This window comes from Rhinatrema bivittatum, chromosome 9, assembly GCF_901001135.1.
Source record: "Rhinatrema bivittatum chromosome 9, aRhiBiv1.1, whole genome shotgun sequence".
Taxonomy (NCBI): domain Eukaryota; kingdom Metazoa; phylum Chordata; class Amphibia; order Gymnophiona; family Rhinatrematidae; genus Rhinatrema; species Rhinatrema bivittatum.
In genome coordinates, this window is record NC_042623.1 from 89,734,284 (window position 1) to 89,751,922 (window position 17,639).

At 53.1% G+C, this 17,639-nt stretch overlaps 1 protein-coding gene across 7 annotated transcripts in view; it reads right to left on the bottom strand.

Moving 5' to 3' along the window:
* MET (MET proto-oncogene, receptor tyrosine kinase) overlaps window positions 1-17,228 on the bottom strand; it is a 253,667-nt gene extending 236,439 nt beyond the window's left edge. For 3 of the 7 annotated variants that reach the window (XM_029615255.1, XM_029615252.1, XM_029615256.1), the window contains exon 1: window positions 16,778-16,966. Coding sequence is in view for 2 of the 7 variants with exons in the window: in XM_029615254.1 (XP_029471114.1) it covers window positions 17,053-17,064 (12 nt within the window). In the remaining 5 variants the exon portion in view is untranslated. Of the gene's footprint in view, window positions 1-16,777; window positions 16,971-17,052 lie in introns of those variants that run through there. The other 4 variants (XM_029615254.1, XM_029615253.1, XR_003858556.1 and 1 more) reach the window with 3 other exon arrangements.
* Between the last annotated feature and the right edge of the window lie 411 nt (window positions 17,229-17,639).

The following is a 17,639-nucleotide window of genomic DNA, read 5'->3' on the forward strand; positions in this document are numbered from 1 at the left end:
GGAGAAATGTCCAGGTTGTAATACAAAGTGCATACAGCACTGGTTAATGAAGTCTCTTCATCTCCATACTTCTCCCGAGAAGCGGGTAGGAGCTGTTAGAGGTACAGTTGTCTTGACCGTCACCTCCGACGGTTCAGCCTCTTTACCTGAGGTGGAAGGGGAGTTCATCTGTTTGTATAACGAATTAAATGCAGCGGTCAGTCCTTCCAGCGCAGTCTGCTGTTCGGCGATCCGCTGGGCCAGGCCTGGAATGGCCTGCAACGCTGTGAACTGAGCCGGATCCATGGAGTTGGCAATCTGTTGTTATTACGTGTGTTTTAGTGGATGCTTGGGTGCTGTGGAGATGACCACGCCCACGGGGAGAAGCCCCGTGAGGAGCAACAGCACTGGGCTAGACTCTGTACAGAAAACACCGGAATTGAACTCTTTTATTATACAGCTTGAAGATAGCCACCAGGTGGCAGTGGTGAGTTGTAGTCCCAGGGACCTCGGCAGAGGGAGCCCTTCTCTCCTAGGTGATGTCAGGAGGTTCCGCAGCAAGGAGTTACTGTGGATGAAACAGATGAGATATTAGAGTACTCACTCAAGTGTTAGCTGTTATGGATGCGATTCCACCAGATAGTTGTCGATGGTACAGGCACTGAGGCAGGGAGGGCAGGCACTCGAGGAGCAAGTACCTGTTCCCTGAATGGCACCTGAAAATAGAACAGAGGGTCCCCAAGGAACAGGTACCCAAGTTAGTAGCAAACCCTGAAGGGCAGAAAGAAAGATTCCTGCAGGCAGCAGAGAAGCGGCAGAGTAGCCCAGACAGGAACAGATGAGTCTATTTGAGCCTTTGCCAACTAAATGAGCTAGCAATCTTGAGACCATATGGCGTTTGCCAATCCCTCCATAGTTTGAGGGGGTTGGACACCTTGGCCTGTGTCCTGCCATATCTTCACAAGCCGCTTCACTGTTTCGCTGGCTTGCATCTCAGAGGGAGTGTGTGAAGGAGCACTAGTAGTGTCTCCAACCGACACCTCCAACTTGAGTCTCTTGGCATGAGGAGCTGTAGCTCTTGGGGAAGCAGGAGGGTTCAGCACTTCCAGGCGGGTGCAGAATCCTCCACACCCACAAAAGATGATCCTTGCAAGAGGGAAGATTGGATTACCCCCTTGTGGAAAGACTAGAACACCCCTATTCTCAGGCAATGAGGTGAGCAGGAGGGGTACAATAGACATCCCTGCATCTTCCCTTATGGGATCTGCTCCCCTATTCTGCCCCTGTCCCTGAACATCAATTGTTATACCTTCTGATTCAGCGACAGGTGTCATAGTTCGGGTCTCGGCTGGTTCCCTCTGGTCCACATTCTTCTGAACGCGTAGAGGGCACAAGCCGGGGGAGGCCCATCTGCTATTTTGCCACATCCTAGATGCTCTTCCTTATCCCTGGCAGCACGCCTCTTGGCTTTTCTCCTGCAGGCAGCATTAGAGCCGGTGGTGAATGACTCGGGCTCAGCAGGGATGCCGGTGGCATCTACAACTTCATCAACAGTAGGAGTGCAGGTGGTCGTGGAGGCAGTGGACCTCTCTGCATGAGACACGGTGGGTGGCATGCCTCCCGAAGTGGATAGTGGTAATGCAACCGCTCCTCCTCTTCTCTTCTTGTGGCCCAGTTAGACCTGGGTGATAGGTACTAAGGATGAAAGGGCAGGTGCTAGGTTTTAGTTAGGGCTAGCCAGGCGCCCCACACTGGTCTTGCCAGCACATGTGCCCCAGCTTATGGCACTGGAAGCACCTGGCTTCCTCCGCCATATAATAGATATTTTATTGGCTCCCTACGAAGGGGACCACCACCCACACACACTTACGATCTCTGTGTTTTCAGGGAGGCCTAGCCAGGCCTATCGCCTGAAAGATGTTACATGTCATCTATTTTTCTCTATGGCCCATATGTAGTGCAGTGACTGGGGACCAGACCTCTCCGAGGTCTTGGAGGTGCCGCTCGATCAGGGCATCTTGGAGAAAGTGTGGCACATTCAAAAGTACCACCCTATTCTTTGTCCCATGAGGGGGCTCCACCTGGTAGAACACTTTGCCCGCCACCAAGACCTGCTCCACCGCTCTGTTGACCATGGCAAATGAATGGACGAAGAGGAAAGTCTTCCCATATATCCTGCTGGTCGGGATGACATTCCTAGAGCCTACCACTTTGGCCAGGGCCGAGAGGTAGTCATTTATATCTGGGGAGGCTAGCATAGGGCATCGGATGCAATAATTTAAGGACAGGCCAGACGCTCCTCCAGGTGCCGACGAGGTCATGTCAATGACTGGATTAGTAAGGATATCAGAGGGATGTGAAGCAGTGGCTGCTGCAGCACAGCTTGCTTTTCCCATTACTCCTTCAGGGACAGGAGTAGGGGATGACACCGCTCTTCTTTCCGCTCTGTGCCTGTGTCTGTAGATGTGGGGTTGGGGACAGGGGTGGTACTGCCATTTCTTCCATGTGCTAACTATGCGTCTGTAGTCACCAGAGTGGGAGCCGGGGAAGGGATGGTGCTGCCCTTCTTTCTATGGGTCTGCCCTGCATGTGCAGGTGTTGGGGTGAGGGCGGGGGAAGGGGCAACGCTGCCCCTTTCTCTGCATGCCTGCTGAGGGTTGGGAGGGCAGCAGAGTTGCCCCCTCCGTGCTCCACCTCTCATGAAGGAGGTTTAGACTTGGGGACTGCGGCACCCGCTTTACCCCTCCTCTTCCAGGAGGGTGGTTCACCGGGCGGAGCTGTCCCTTCAGAGTGGGGTGGTTCTAAGTTTTTACTTTTCCTCTTCCACTTGCCGAGGGGGGGTGTTCGCCCCTTGCTTGCAGAATGGAACCTGCTTCCTACAGTGAAAATGGGTGGCTCCCTCAGCTGTGACATCTGGAGGAACTGTCTGTCGTTGGGGTATGTTTCTCTTTTCGTCTCCTGGAAAGCGTCCCGAGGCTGGCTGGACGGGGGTCACCTTCCTCTCCCTTCCTTCCCCCTTTCTCATCCACCAGTTGCCTGGCTGAGGCGTGACTTGGGTCGGCCGGGTATCCTCCTGTATTCCCCACAGCAACGACAGAGTTCGACTGGGTTGCTGGCAGACCGGTGAAAGGGTATTAGGTGCCCTAGGCGAACTTTCTGCCTTGCGTCTTCCCCCCCTCCCCCGGTCCAGGCCCCGGCTCCATCCCGACCTCATTCACTCAGACAGGCCCAGTCTCTTACACACACTTAGATTCCTTGTCTCATTCATGCACGCAACCTTACACTGGTTCCCTTATTCTCTCTCACTAACACCATTGCTCTCTCACGCACACACTCACACAGAGGCGCTGCTCATGGCCCACCAAGTCTCTGCTCCGCTTACAGCCCGCCGAGTCTCTACTCCTTTCAGCCATGAGTGGGATGGGCTCCACTCAAGGCTCCACATGATTGCTCTTTGCTGCCCCCTAACGGCTGACGCCCTAGGCGACCACTTAGCTTGCCTATTGGTACACGCCGGCCCTGGTTGCTGGGAAGTTTGGGGTTGTGAGCAGTTAGTCCTCCCCTTGTGGTTGGGGTGAGGCTGCAGCTCCTGCTTTAGCTTCTAGTTCTGGGGTGGAATGAGGCTGGGAGAGTAGTGCTCCACCTTGGCCACTAGTTCTACAGTGAGAGGAAGAGTGCTAAAGGCACCCTCCTGAAGGAGGATTATTTCAGCAATGTTTACATCTTAGCCTTTAGGTTAAGAAAGAGGAAGGGGGAAGAGGGAATTATTAAGGGCCAGGACAGGATGAAAAGAAAAGGCTTTTATAGCTAGTGACATTAAAGGTGGAATTAAAAGGAGAAAACATTTAAACTTTAGTGAGAGGTAAAGGGAGGGGTTACAGCAACCATTCCCTGTTTTCTTCTCCTCTCAGTCCCCTCCCTCACTTACTTCAAGGAGGGGGTCTTTCTCCTTCGGAGGGTTAACTGGCTAAAAGAAAAAATGATGGGGGGAGGGGGGAATGAAAAGAAACGGGAGGAGAAAGAAAAATCCTTCTCCCTGCTCTTCCCAGCACAGTAGGGCAGTGGAAGCCAAAGGAGCAGAAACGGAGGTTTAATGAACGAGGCAGCCGGTGCGGCTCCGAACGCACACTGCCTCTGTGAAACGGGGGAGGGTGCAGTGTGGGGGGAGAGAAGCAGAAACCAAACAGCGCAAGAATTAAACCATAACCCACCTCGATGGAGCTCCTGTAACTGAAAGGTGAGAGAGGGAGGCACGGTGTCCGGGCTGGGGGGGAATTCAGCATTAACAGCTACTAACAACTGATGCCCGTTACCTGTCCCTTTCAATTGCTTCACAGGTCCTCAGGACTTGCCCATCCCCAGGAAGGATGGTGCTGTAAAAGAGGGGGAGGAAAAATGCTCACAAAAAAAAAAAAAACCACCACACCTAACTGCTGCAGCATTGCTTTTGGGGAGAAGTCCTCCTAGCTGGTGGAAAAAAAAGGGGACTGTTCTCCATGCAGGGGGAAAAAATAACTGTATTTTCTCCCCACCCCCGTCCTCTGGAGAGGGCTGGTAATCCAGCAACTTCCTCCTGCTCTTCCTGAGTGGTTCTGGAACCTGCAGGGGTCTCTGAATTCTGCAGCTGCAGAGATGGAGTCAGGCTGGAGATGTCCCTGCTCCTGCTCAGATGCTGAGAGAGATGACTAGGAGAGGAGGAGGCAGATCTGAGGGTCTCAGATAAAGCCCGGCCTCTCCCCCTCTGCAGAACTGGGGCTGAGCTGGAAATCAACCCCAGGGTTCTCGACATGGCAGCGCCAGCAGGCTGCGCCACCATGCCAATTTTAATGGAGGTTAGCTATAGTTTGTAGTAGTTCTTTAGACACGTATACTCAGCCTAATTGCTAAAACTGAATACCAATGTTTGCTACTTGCTGAGAAAATGAAAAGTACTTATATGAATTATCCAAATTATAATGTCCATTCATTTTCTATATGCATAATCATAATTAGGGTTGTGCACAAATACAAACATGTAGAGTATTACATCATTCCCAGCCAGAGTAAATAATTCATCTGGTTTAATTCTTTTCATTTCACTAAATCAAACTAAAAACTCAATATTGTGTAATCTGACAAAACTAAATCATGAGCAATGATCTATGAGATGAATGTTTTTAGCTATGGAATTAATGTGGGCAGACTTTTGAAATGCACAACTCTGACTACAATTCCTGTAAAGGTTTCCTTGCACATGGAGTTTGTCCCACACGAATATTATAGTTCATAATGATCAGACATGTTGCCTAACACTGAAATCCGTTCTCTGTAATGATAGCTACATACTCATATGCTTATTTGCAAATCGAAATAAATTCAACTACTACTACACTGATCATTCGTGTGTAACACTCTACTTTCTGCCAGTCTACAGCTTCTCAGAGTGTTTCTGCTGTATTCACATTGCACTGTTTACTCACAGCATGCACGGCGGCCTAAGCAGTGACTCCCTATAAGAAGTGCTTTCCTTATTGTGGTGCACTTAAAATTATTTAAAAAAAAAACCTGAATACAGTTCCTATACGAAGGTTCTGCACGTCCATGTTAAAGTATTAAAAGGGTAAGAGTTTAACTGCATAGCTGCTGCCTTAAAACAGAACTATCCAGGCACCTAGGATCCTTAGACCCGCTCTCCACTTGTCAATTATAAATTAAAAAAAAAAAGAAGATAGACATAGGCTATCCAATCATCTGTGATTACCTACAAATCAGCCAAATGCATCATAACAGCTTGATCTGCTTTAAATAAATGCACATCTGCTCTTCAAACGACTGGGTCAGCAAAACTTGCCTATAATGCAGTTCAAAACATGCTCTTTCTAACCTTAAACTTTCTGGGCTTTGGGAGATGGCTAGAACGCGCTGGTCAGTACACCTGTCACTGAGGGGTGAGAGATGAGAGGCAGTAAAGCGCCACAGCCACGCTGGGCAGCCTCTGACACAGGCTGACTCACAGCAGCCCTGACTAATCCCCCATCTCCCCTGCACATGTCTCCGGCAGAGCGCAGGTACAGGAGCCCGCTGGGGGATCCTTGCCCCTCTGATCTGGGAAGGGCGCGCTTACATTACCGAGCGCCACCAGGGTGCATGCGTCCCGCGCCCCCTGTCCGAGGCAGTGAGCACCGCCACCCCGCGGGTCTCCCTCTGTATGTGTGTGTGCGAGCGAGATAGAGATAGAGAGAGAGTGTGGCTAGCAGAGGGCGGAGCGCAGCCGGTGCCTCCCTCCCCACACGTGCCGCCGGGACAGGCTCGGGCCGAGAGGGTTTCACCCAGGGCGCGCTTGGACCTAAAGTCAGCCCCGCTTCTGAAGGAAGGGGAACAACCTATTTTAAGGCTGGGGAAAGGGGGCGGGGTGGCCTTTGGCCACCCCGCCTCCTTAAAGAAAAATGGGAGAAAAAAACAAAATAACATAAGAGGGGAGTTTCTCTCCTCCGGCGCCCTCTAGTGAGGGCACCGGAGACCAATAATAAAGAAAAGGGGGAAGGGAGAGGAGCCTCAAAGTAAAGAACCACAGGTTGCCCTGTGGTCCAAAAGCTACTCACCTTCCACTTGTCTCCTTACTCACCAGTTGGAGGGGCCCACTTCCATGGCCACCGCTGAACCGACTGGAGGCCACGGCCCAGTGCATCTACCTCCAGGAGCGGTCTCCTTCGTAACCCAGGATCATCTGGGAAGAAAATTATTCCCAGCGGGGGCATCCCCCTTCCTCATCCCGTGGACCCAACAGCTCCTGCCAGGGCATGTCAGGTCGAGGAGCGAGGGCGAGGCGGTACACAGTATGCACCATCAGCCGGCTCAGAATCTTCCAAGACACGGTTCGGAAGTTCGCTATGGGTAGTTCCCACAGCCTGCTAAGACTGTGGGTGCAAGGAGGAGCGTCAGCTCTGCGAGGGGGCCCATCACTGTCGGCTAACCTTGGCCCTACCAGCAGCACCGGGGGGCCGGGGGGTGCATTCGGGCGGGGATCCCCGGGCCGCGGGGCCCCTATCTCGTGGCTCTGACTAGAAAGCAGAGAGCGTTGAGTGCCTTCAAGAGTAGGCACCCGACGATGCAGGCCAGGGCTTCTAGCAAGTCCCCGACCCTGGTCACCCGAGCTCCGACCAGGTAGCATCGCAGGCCCAGGTCCTCCAACCCCTCTACACCGAGAGCGAGGTTATGCAAGAGGGGCTCCCCCAGGAGGTCACCGGGTCTGCTAGCCAGTCCCCTGCTCAGGCCCAGCAACGTCCAAGCTTTCAGCACTTCTCTGTAGAATCCCGGCAGCCGCGAGAGGCGCATGGGGGTTAGGCCCCTCGAGTCTAAAACCAACAGCTGCCAGTCATACCGCAGGTTGCCTGCTTGGCGGAAGAAATGTGTTGCCAGAGAGCGCCATTGCGGAGCGGGGTCTGCGTACAGATATCTCTGCAGGGCCTGTAGACGGAAGGTGTGCACCTGACTCCTCAGGCACACGAGCTGTGTCTGCCCGCTCCCGGCGGGAGAGCCAGGACCCCTGCGGAGACCCAGTGCTGCCTGTCCCCCCAGAAGAAATCCAGCAGCTTCTTCTGGGTGCGAGCGAGGAACCCCGGGCCGGGGCACAAGGTGGTGAGGCAGTGACACAGCATGCTTGCCACCAGCAAGTTCACCATCAGGGCCCGAACGCGGAAGGACACCAGTCGTAGCAGACCCCGCCACGCCCCAAGGTGAGCTTCCATCTTCTCTCCCAGCTCGTTCCAGTTGACAGGGGCCATGGTTTCCACGACGGAATGGTGGATTCCCAGGTACCTAAGTGTCTCTCTGCCTCACGACAGGTCAGGGAGAGCGTCTACCCTCTGCGGCCCCACGAGAAGGCTGGAGCTCTTGGCCCAGTTAACCTTGGCCGAGGATGCCACCAAATAGACCTGCAGGCAGTCCCGCACCCTCTCCAGGTCGACCGGGTCCTGAACCGCCAGGAGCACGTCGTTGGCATAAACCGAGAGGGTGACCCTCACCTCGGGCTCACGCAGTACCAGGCCAGTGAGCCACCTGCACAGCAGACACGGCTCGATGGCCAGGGCATACAGCTGATCCGAAAGTGGGCACCCTTGACGCACCCTGCGCCTGAAAGCCAGAGGCGTCGTCAGGGACCAGTTGACTTTCACGAGGCACTCTGCCCTCGAGTAGAAGAGGCGGAGGTGTACCACGAACCCGGGTCCAAAGCCGAATGCCTGAAAAGTGCCCATGAGATAGCCATGATCCACCCTGTCGAAGGCCTTCTCCTGATCGAGGGACAAAAAGGCCGTCGACAGACCAGACCTACCAGCCAGATGGATGAGATCCCGGACCAAAAAAATGTTATAAAACATGGTCCATCCGGGGATCGAGTAGGTCTGCTCAGGGTGGACCATCTCCGCCAGCACGGACACCAGCCACAGGGAGAGCGCCTTGGCCAGGATCTTATAGTCGATGCAGAGCAGGGAGATGGGGCGCCAATTCCTGAGGCAGCGCGGATCCCCCGCCTTGGGCAGGAGGGTGAGCACCGCGTGCCTGCAGGAGAGGGGCAGGCACCCCGTCTCGAGGGCTTCGTTTAGGACCTGCAGGAGATCGGGCCCTAGGATGTCAAAAAGGAAAGAGACGAACTCGGTGGTAAGCCCGTCGATGCCTGGGGACTTCCCTCTTGGCATCCGGCCCAGAGCCTCTGCGAGGTCTCCCAGGCCCAAGGGGAGGTCGAGCCGAGCCCAGCCGGCAGCCCCTCCCACAGGGTTTGACAGGTGTCGGCGTCTACCGGGTCCGGCGAGAAGAGAGCCACGTAGAAATCGCAGACCTATTTATTTATTTATTTATTTATTTATTTAAGGTTTTTTTTTTTATATACCGAGGTATAGCAAGCTGCCTTCACTCCAGTTTACATATACAACAACCTGTTACATCCAATGCATTTAACAGTAACTGAAACTGGATCCCAAAAACAACTTATTACAATCAACATCTACATATATAACGAGGTATATATCTATGCTCAAATCATGTATAGGGATTGAGTTAAGTCTGGGTGATAATCAATAAGATTTCAGTGAATCAGGCTTGAAACGTTCTGTGATATAGTCTTCGGAGAGACATTGCATACCCGAAAAGGATATGCATTAGATATGTTCTGTGGTATTAACCAATACCATCTTTGAATGTTTGACTGAATAGCCATGTTTGACCTATGCCCTGATCTTACCCGGTTCAGCGAAGGGGGTCCCGTCGGCAGCCAGCAGGCATGCTATCTGCTTCCGGTTGCCCCTACACCTCTCCAGCCCGTAGAAGAAGAGTGTGCCGCGATCCATCTCCTCCAGGATCTGGATGCGCGACCTCACATAGGCCCCGCGCCCTCGCCGCTCTGTGAGGAGTCACAGGGCCTGCTTCTTCTCCTCGTACTTGAGAAGCACAGCCGGCTCGCCTCCCAGTCCCTGGGCGTCGCTGAGGGGCTCCTCTAACTCCATCACCTCCCCCGAGAGGTGCTGGAGCATCAGGCGCTGCTCGGCGTTCACGCCTCTGGCGCGTTCTTGACAGAGAACCCAGAGGCGGACTTTGCCCACATCCCACCACTGAGCGAGGGAAGGTAAGTCCACCTCCCGGTGGCACCAGTCCACCCAGAACTCCCGCACCGCCACCACCAACTCCTCGTCTGCTAGGAGCGAGTTGTTGAAGTGCCAGAGAGTCGACCTGGGCTGTGTGGGGCTGAGCACGACCCTCAGGACCACCAGGTTGTGGTCCGAGAGGGCGACCGGCTCCACCGTGCACCCTGTGGCCCGGTGCATCAGCCAGCGGGACAGATACCACCGGTCGATGCGAGAGCGACGCATGCACTCCTTCTCAACCCATACAAAGGTGAAGCTGGCATGGACGTCCAGGTGCTGCTCACACCAGACGTCCACCAGACCGCTCCGTCAGACGGCATCCCAGAGGATGGTCGCCCGCTTCGCCCTGAACACGTGGTTCCAGCGATCAAGCGGGCTGAGGGTGACGTTGAAATCCCCCCACCCCCCCAGCACCACTTCCTCGTCAGGGTCCAGCGAGTCCAAAAGGTCAGACAACTGGCGAAAGAATACTATCTGCTCGGTCGAGGGGCAGGGGGCGTACACGTTGACACAGTTGATCACCGCGCAGTCCTCGAACCCTAACCTCACGTGCAGTATCCTGCCCAGCACGACGGCCTCGACGCTCAGCACCTCCGTCTGCGAGACCTTCAAAATCAAGACGGCCACCCCGCCAGCCACTCCCGAGGCGTGACTGAAGGCCGCCCTACTGTCCCACTCCAGACACCAGGCCACTTCAGCATCTGGAGTGGTGTGGTTCTCCTATAAAAAGGCTGCTGAGTACCTTCCTACACACTTTATGAAGGAGAGTATCCAGTGCCTGCGGGACCCGTAGTGTTAAGGGGGCCAAATAATAGAGCAATCCTCACTCAAGAAGTGTTCAGGTAAGTGCTTGACCAGCCCATCATAGGGCCTACAGAAGCCTGCATGACTCTATAGTGGAGGCACGGTCAAAGGTGGCTCTCAGGCTGCTTGCTCCATTCTTTGACTCCCAGGGTTCAGTTTGCTCTGGACCAGCCATCCTTAGTTGTTAACTGCATGGCTGGAGTCTCTTAAGAGAAGATCGGGGATCAAGAAGCTGATGGGCTCCATGCCAGCCCACAGCCCCCTTTCCTCAATCTGCCTCTCACACTCTCTCTCACCTCTCTCCCCGAATTGCCCAAATTGTGGGACTGGGATCATCCTCAATTCCTGCCCTCCTGGGAGAGAGACGTCTGGGATTGAGGTTCCCTCCCTGGTCTACCTCTTCCTCTTCCTGTGGGGCTTGGTCCCGACTCTGTCCCGAACAGATACAAGAAAAGGGGCTAGGGAGAGAGAGTTGAGGGGATGGAGGCAAAACCCTGCTCAGAGTTGGGGGTGGGGGAATAGGATTGGGGATGGAGGAGGTGTAGCTGGAGAGGGCAACGTAGTTAGAGGGGGAAGTATACATTCCTCCCGGCATCTCACAGGAGACACCAAATCTGGGATTTCTCCCTCCTCTAGCTCAGTGTGATCCTTCTGTGAGAGGAGATCCCCACTCTGTACATACAGAGGCTCGTCCAGCTGGGGCGCACGCTCTGCCTGCTGTCCCTTTGGCTCAGATCCCCCTGCCATCCTTCCCGGTGGAACTGCAAGTTCCCTGTACCCTGGTGCTTGTTCTTCAGGTAATGGGAGGCTATTTCCCAGGCATTGGCCCAGCTTCCCTCCCTGGTCACCAAACCTGGAGGCCAAGGGCCCATCTTCTTCATCCATGACCTCCAGAGGCGTTGCTGTTTCCATGGTTGGTAATGGACCCGGGCAAGTTGGAGGGGGTTCTCTGAGTGCCTCTGTGGTAGGGCAGGGGATGGAGGGAAGAGGGACATGGGATTTGGCCAAAAGACCATATGGCCTTTGCCACTCCCTCCATAGTTTGAGGGGGTTGGACACCTTGGCCTGATACCTGCCATATCTTCACAAGCTGCTTCATTGTTTCACTGGCTTGCATCTCAGAGGGAGTGTCTGGAGGAGCACTAGTAGTGTCTCCAACCGACACCTCCAACTTGGGTCTCTTGACATGAGTAGCTGTAGCTCTTGGGGAAGCAGGAGGGATCAACACTTCCAGGCGGGTGCAGAATCCTCCACACCCACAACAGATGATCTTTGCAAGAGGGAAGGTTGGATTACCCCCTTGTGGAAAGACTAGAACACCCCTATTCTCAGGCAATGAGGTGAGCAGGAGGGGTACAATAGACATCCCTGCATCTTCCCTTATGGGATCTGCTCCCCTATTCTGCTCCTGTCCCTGACATCAATTGTTATACCTTCAAGGTCAGCGACAGGTGTCATAGTTCGGGTCTCGGCTGGTTCCCTCTGGTCCATATTCTTCTGAGCGGTGTAGAGGGAACAAGCCGGGGCAGGCCCATCTGCTATTTTGCCACATCCTAGATGCTCTTCCTTATTCCTAGTAGCACGCCTCTTGGCTTTTCTCCTACAGGTAACATTAGAGCCGGTGGTGAATGACTCGGGCTCAGCAGGGATGCCGGTGGCTTCTACAACTTCATCAACAGTGGGAGTGCAGTGGTCGTGGAGGCAGTGGAGCTCTCTGCACGAGACACGGTGGGTGGGATGCCTCCTGAAGTGGATGGCGGTAATGCAACTGCTCCTCCTCTTCTCTTGTTGTGGCCCAGTTAGGTACTAAGGATAAAAGGGCAGGTGCTAGGTTTTAGTTAGGTCTAGCCAGGCGCCCCACACTGGTCTTGCCAGCACATGTACCATGATACTGGAAGCACCTGGCTTCCTCCGCCATATAATAGATATTTTATTGGCCCTCTGCAAAGGGGACCAGCACCCACCCATTTACGATCTCTGTGTTTTCAGGGAGGCCTATCCAGGCCTATCGCCTGAAAGATGTTAATATCAGCTCTTTTTCTCTATGGCCCATATGTAGTGCAGTGACTGGGGACCAGAACTCTCCGAGGTCTTGAAGGTGCCACTCGATCAGAGCATCTGGGAGGAAGTGTGGCACATTCAAAAGTACCACCCTATTCTTTGTCCCAAGAGGGGCTACACCTGGTGGAACACTTTGCCCACCACTAAGCCCTGCTCCACCGCTCTGTTGACCATGGCAAATGAATGGATGAAGAGGACAGACTTTCCATATATCCTGCTGGTCGGGATGACATTCCTAGGGCCTACCACTTTGGCCATGGCTATGAGGTAGCCATTTACATCTGGGGAGGCTAGCATGGAGCATCGGATGCCATATTTTTAGTACAGGCCAGACGCTCCTCCAGGTGCCGACGAGATTATGTCAGTGACTAGATTAGTAAGGAGACCAGAGGGATGTGAAGCAGTGGCTGCTGCAGCATAGCTTGCTTTTCCTCTTACTCCTTCAGAGACAGGAGTACGGGACGACACCGCTCTTCTTTCCGCTCTGCGCCTGTGTCTGTAGATGAGGGGTTGGGGACAGGGGTGGTACTGCCTTTTCTTCCATGTGCTCGCTATATGCGTCTGTAGTCACCAGAGTGTTAGCCGGGGAAGAGATGGTGCTGCCCTTCTTTCTATGGGTCTGCCCTGCATGTGCGGGTGTTGGGCTGAGGGAGGAGAAGGGGCAACGCTGCCCCTTTCTCTGCATGCCCGCAGAGGGTTGGGAGGGCAGCAGAGATGCCCCCTCCGTGCTCCGCCTCTTGTGAAGGAGGTGTAGACTTGGGGACTGCGGCACTTGCTTTACCCGTCCTCTTCCGGGAGGGTGGTTCACCGGGCGGAGCTGTCCCTTCAGAGTGGGGTGGTTCTAAAGTTTTTACTTTTCCTCTTCCACTTGCTGGGGGGAGGGGTGTTCGCCCCTTGCCTGCAGAATGGAACCCGCTTCCTACAGTGAAAATGGGTGGCCCCCTCAGCTGTGGCATCTGGAGGAACTGTCTGTCCTTGGGGTATGTTTCTCTTTTCTTCTTCCGGAAAGGGTCCCCGGGGCTGGCTGGGCGGGGGGTTTCACCTTCCTCTCCCTTTATTATCCACCACTTGCCTGGCCGAGGTGTGACTTGAGTCAGCCGGGTATCCTCCTGCGTTCCCACTTGTATTCCCCACAGCAACGACAGTGTTCGACTGGGTTGCTGGCAGGGCCGGTGCAAAGGTATTAGGCGCTCTAGGCGAACCTTCTGCCTTGCGCCTTCTCCACCCCCTGGTCCAGGCCCCGGCTCCAGCCCCCGACCTCATTCACTCAGTCAGGCCCCCCTCTCTTACACACACTTAGGTTCCTTGTCTCATTCACACATGTACCCTTCCACAGGTTCCCTCCCTCTCTCTCACTAACACCATTGCTTTCCCACTCACAGTCAATACTTCTCACACACACACACACACACAGAGGCGCTGCTCATGGCCCGCCGAGTCTCTGCTCCGCTTACAGCCTGCCGAGTCTCTACTCCTCTCAGCCGTGAGTAGGATGGGCTCCGCTCGTGGTCCCACATGATTGCACTTTGCCGCCCCCTAATGGATGGCGCCCTAGGCGACCACTTAGCTTGCCTATTGGTACACGCCGGCCCTGGTTGGTGGGGAGTTTGGGGGTTGGGGTTGTGAGCAGTTAATGTCCTCCCCTTGTGGTTGGGGTGAGGCTGCAGCTCCTGCTTTAGCTTCTAGTTCTGGGGTGGAATGAGGCTGGGAGAGTAGTGCTCCCACCTTGGCCATTAGTTCTGCAGTGAGAGGGAGAGTGCTAAAGGCACCCTCCTGAAGGAGGATTATTTCAGCCATGTTTACATCTTAGCCTTTAGGTTAAGAAAGAGGAGGGAGGGGGGGGGGGAGAGAATTATTAAGGGCCAGGACAGGATGAAAAGAAAAGGCTTTTATAGCTAGTGACATTAAAGGTGGAATTAAAAGGAGAAAACAATGAAACTTTAGTGAGAGGTAAAGGGAGGGGGTTACAGCACCCATTCTCTGTTTTCTTCTCCTCTCAGTCCCCTCCCTCACTTACTTCAAGGAGGGGGTCTTTCTCCTTCAGAGGGTTAACTGGCTAAAAGAAAAAATGATGGGGGGAGGGGGGAATGAAAAGAAACGGGAGGAGAAAGAAAAATCCTTCTCCCTGCTCTTCCCAGCACAGTAGGGCAGTGGAAGCCAAAGGAGCAGAAACGGAGGTTTAATGAACGAGGCAGCCGGTGCGGCTCCGAACGCACACTGCCTCTGTGAAACGGGGGAGGTGCAGTGTGGGGGGAGAGAAGCAGAAACCAAATAGCGCAAGAATTAAACCATAACCCACCTCGATGGAGCTCCTGTAACTATTTATTTATTTATTTTAGTTTTTTCTATACCGGCATTCGTGAGTGTGTCACATCATGCCGGTTTACAATAAACAGGGGAGTGATGAAAGATATAGAGAACAAAACTGAAAGGTGAGAGAGGGAGGCACGGTGTCCGGGCTGGGGGGGAATTCAGCATTAACAGCTACTAACAACTGATGCCCCAGCCGTCCCTTTCGATTGCTTCACTGGTCCTCAGGACTTGCCCATCCCCAGGAAGGATGGTGCTGTAAAAGAGCGGGAGGGAAAATGCTCACAAAAAAAAACAAACCACCACACCTAACTGCTGCAGCATTGCTTTTGGGGAGAAGTCCTTCTAGCTGGTGGGAAAAAAAAGGGGACTGTTCTCCATGCAGGGGGAAAAAATAACTGTATTCTCTCCCCACCCCCGTCCTCTGGAGAGGGCTGGTAATCCTGCAACTTCCTCCTGCTCTTCCTGAGTGGTTCTGGAACTTGCAGGGGTCTCTGAATTCTGCAGCTGCAGAGATGGAGTCAGGCTGGAGGTGTCCCTGCTCCTGCTCAGATGCTGAGAGAGATGACTAGGAGAGGAGGAGGCAGATCTGAGGGTCTCAGATAAAGCCCGGCCTCTCCCCCTCTGCAGAACTGGGGCTGAGGGGCAGAAAACCTGAGATGGAAATCAAACCCAGGGCTTTCGACATGGCAGCACCAGCAGGCTGCGCCACCATGCCAATTTTAATGGAGGTTAGCTATAGTTTGTAGTAGTTCTTTAGACACGTATACTCAACCTAATTGCTAAAACTGAATACCAATGTTTGCTACTTGCTGAGAAAATGAAAAGTACTTATATGAATTATCCAAATTATAATGTCCATTCATTTTCTATATGCATAATCATAATTAGGGTTGTGCACAAATACAAACATGTAGAGTATTACATCATTCCCAGCCAGAGTAAATAATTCATCTGGTTTAATTCTTTTCATTTCACTAAATCAAACTAAAAACTCAATATTGTGTAATCTGACAAAACTAAATCATGAGCAATGATCTATGAGATGAATGTTTTTAGCTATGGAATTAATGTGGGCAGACTTTTGAAATGCACAACTCTGACTACAATTCGGGTAAAGGTTTCCTTGCACATGGAGCTTGGCCCAACATGAATATTATAGTTCATAATGATCAGACATGTTGCATAACACTGAAGTCCGTTCTCTGTAATGATAGCTACATACTCATATGCTTATTTGCAAACCAAAATAAATTCAACTACTACTACACTGATCATTCGTGTGTAACACTCTACTTTCTGCCAGTCTACAGCTTCTCAGAGTGTTTCTGCTCTATACACGTTGCACTGTTTACCCACAGCATGCACGGCGGCCTAAGCAGTGACTCCCTATAAGAAGTTGTGCTTTCCTTATTGTGGTGCACTTAAAATTATTTAAAAAAAAAAACCTGAATACAGTTCCTATACGAAGGTTCTGCACGTCCATGTTAAAGTATTAAAAGGGTAAGAGTTTAACTGCATAGCTGCTGCCTTAAAACAGAACTATCCAGGCACCTAGGATCCTTAGACTCGCTCTCCACTTGTCAATTATAAATTAAAAAAAAAAAAAGATAGACATAGGCTATCCAATCATCTGTGATTACCTACAAATCAGCCAAATGCATCATAACAGCATGATCTGCTTTAAATAAATGCACATCTGCTCTTCAAACCACTGGGTCAGCAAAGCTTGCCTATAATGCAGTTCAAAACGTGCTCTTTCTAGCCTTAAACTTTCTGGGCTTTGGGAGATGGCTAAAACGCGCTGGTCAGTACACCTGTCACTGAGAGGTGAGAGGTGAGAGGCAGTAAAGCGCCACAGCCACGCTGGGCAGCCTCTGACACAGGCTGACTCACAGCAGCCCTGACTAATCCCCCATCTCCCCTGCACATGTCTCCGGCAGAGCGCGGGTGCAGGAGCCCACTGGGGGATCCTCGCACCTCCGGTCCGGGAAGGGCGCGCTTACCTTACCGAGCACCTCCGGGGTGCATGCGTCCCGCGCCCCCTGTCCGAGGCAGTGAGCACCGCCACCCCGCGGGTCTCCCTCTGTGTGTGTGTGTGTGTGCGAGTGAGAGAGAGAGAGAGTGTGGCTAGCAGAGGGCGGAGCGCAGCCGGTGCCTCCCTCCCCACACGTGCCGCCGGGACAGGCTCGGGCCGGGAGGGTTTCACCCAGGGCGCGCTTGGACCTAAAGCCAGCCCCCCCACTTCTGAAGGAAGGGGAACAAAAAGCAGTAATTTTACCTCTTCCATCATTTTACAACTTCTGCAGGCTTTTTTATGAGAGGCGGTCTGACGTGCAATCTCCAAAACCCGCCTTAGGTAAATAGAGGTCTGCTAAATAACTTTATCGCTCAGCATGGGTGACTCCTCCCGTCCTCCGAAGGCAGCGATCCCGCCCTGTAGCCCTTCGCTCCCTACTGGATTGTACTCAGCCACCCCCACCCGTACACGAAGCCGGCAAGGAAGGAGAAGCCCCTGAAAGGCTGCAGAGGCGCCGGGACCTGCTGCACAGCCGGACTGCAACCTTCCAGCCCTTTCGTCCTGTGAAGGCTGCCTTTTTTTTTTTTTTTACTTTTACTGGCGTTTTCAGCCCTTTTGTCACTTAAGAATCCCTTTGAAATAACAGTTTTTCTAGCAGCATTCCTGAAGGCTCGCCTGCAGAGTTCAGGGAGGATAAAAATGCTGCTTTCTGCCCTCTGCTGTCCCCTGCTGCTGCTCCCAGGCCTTGTATACAAAACAAGAAAAGAAAGCAGAAAGCTAAAAAGAGTAAACCAAAACAAAGAACAGGCTTTTCCTCTTCTGTGCTGAAGATATCTAAACAGGAGTTT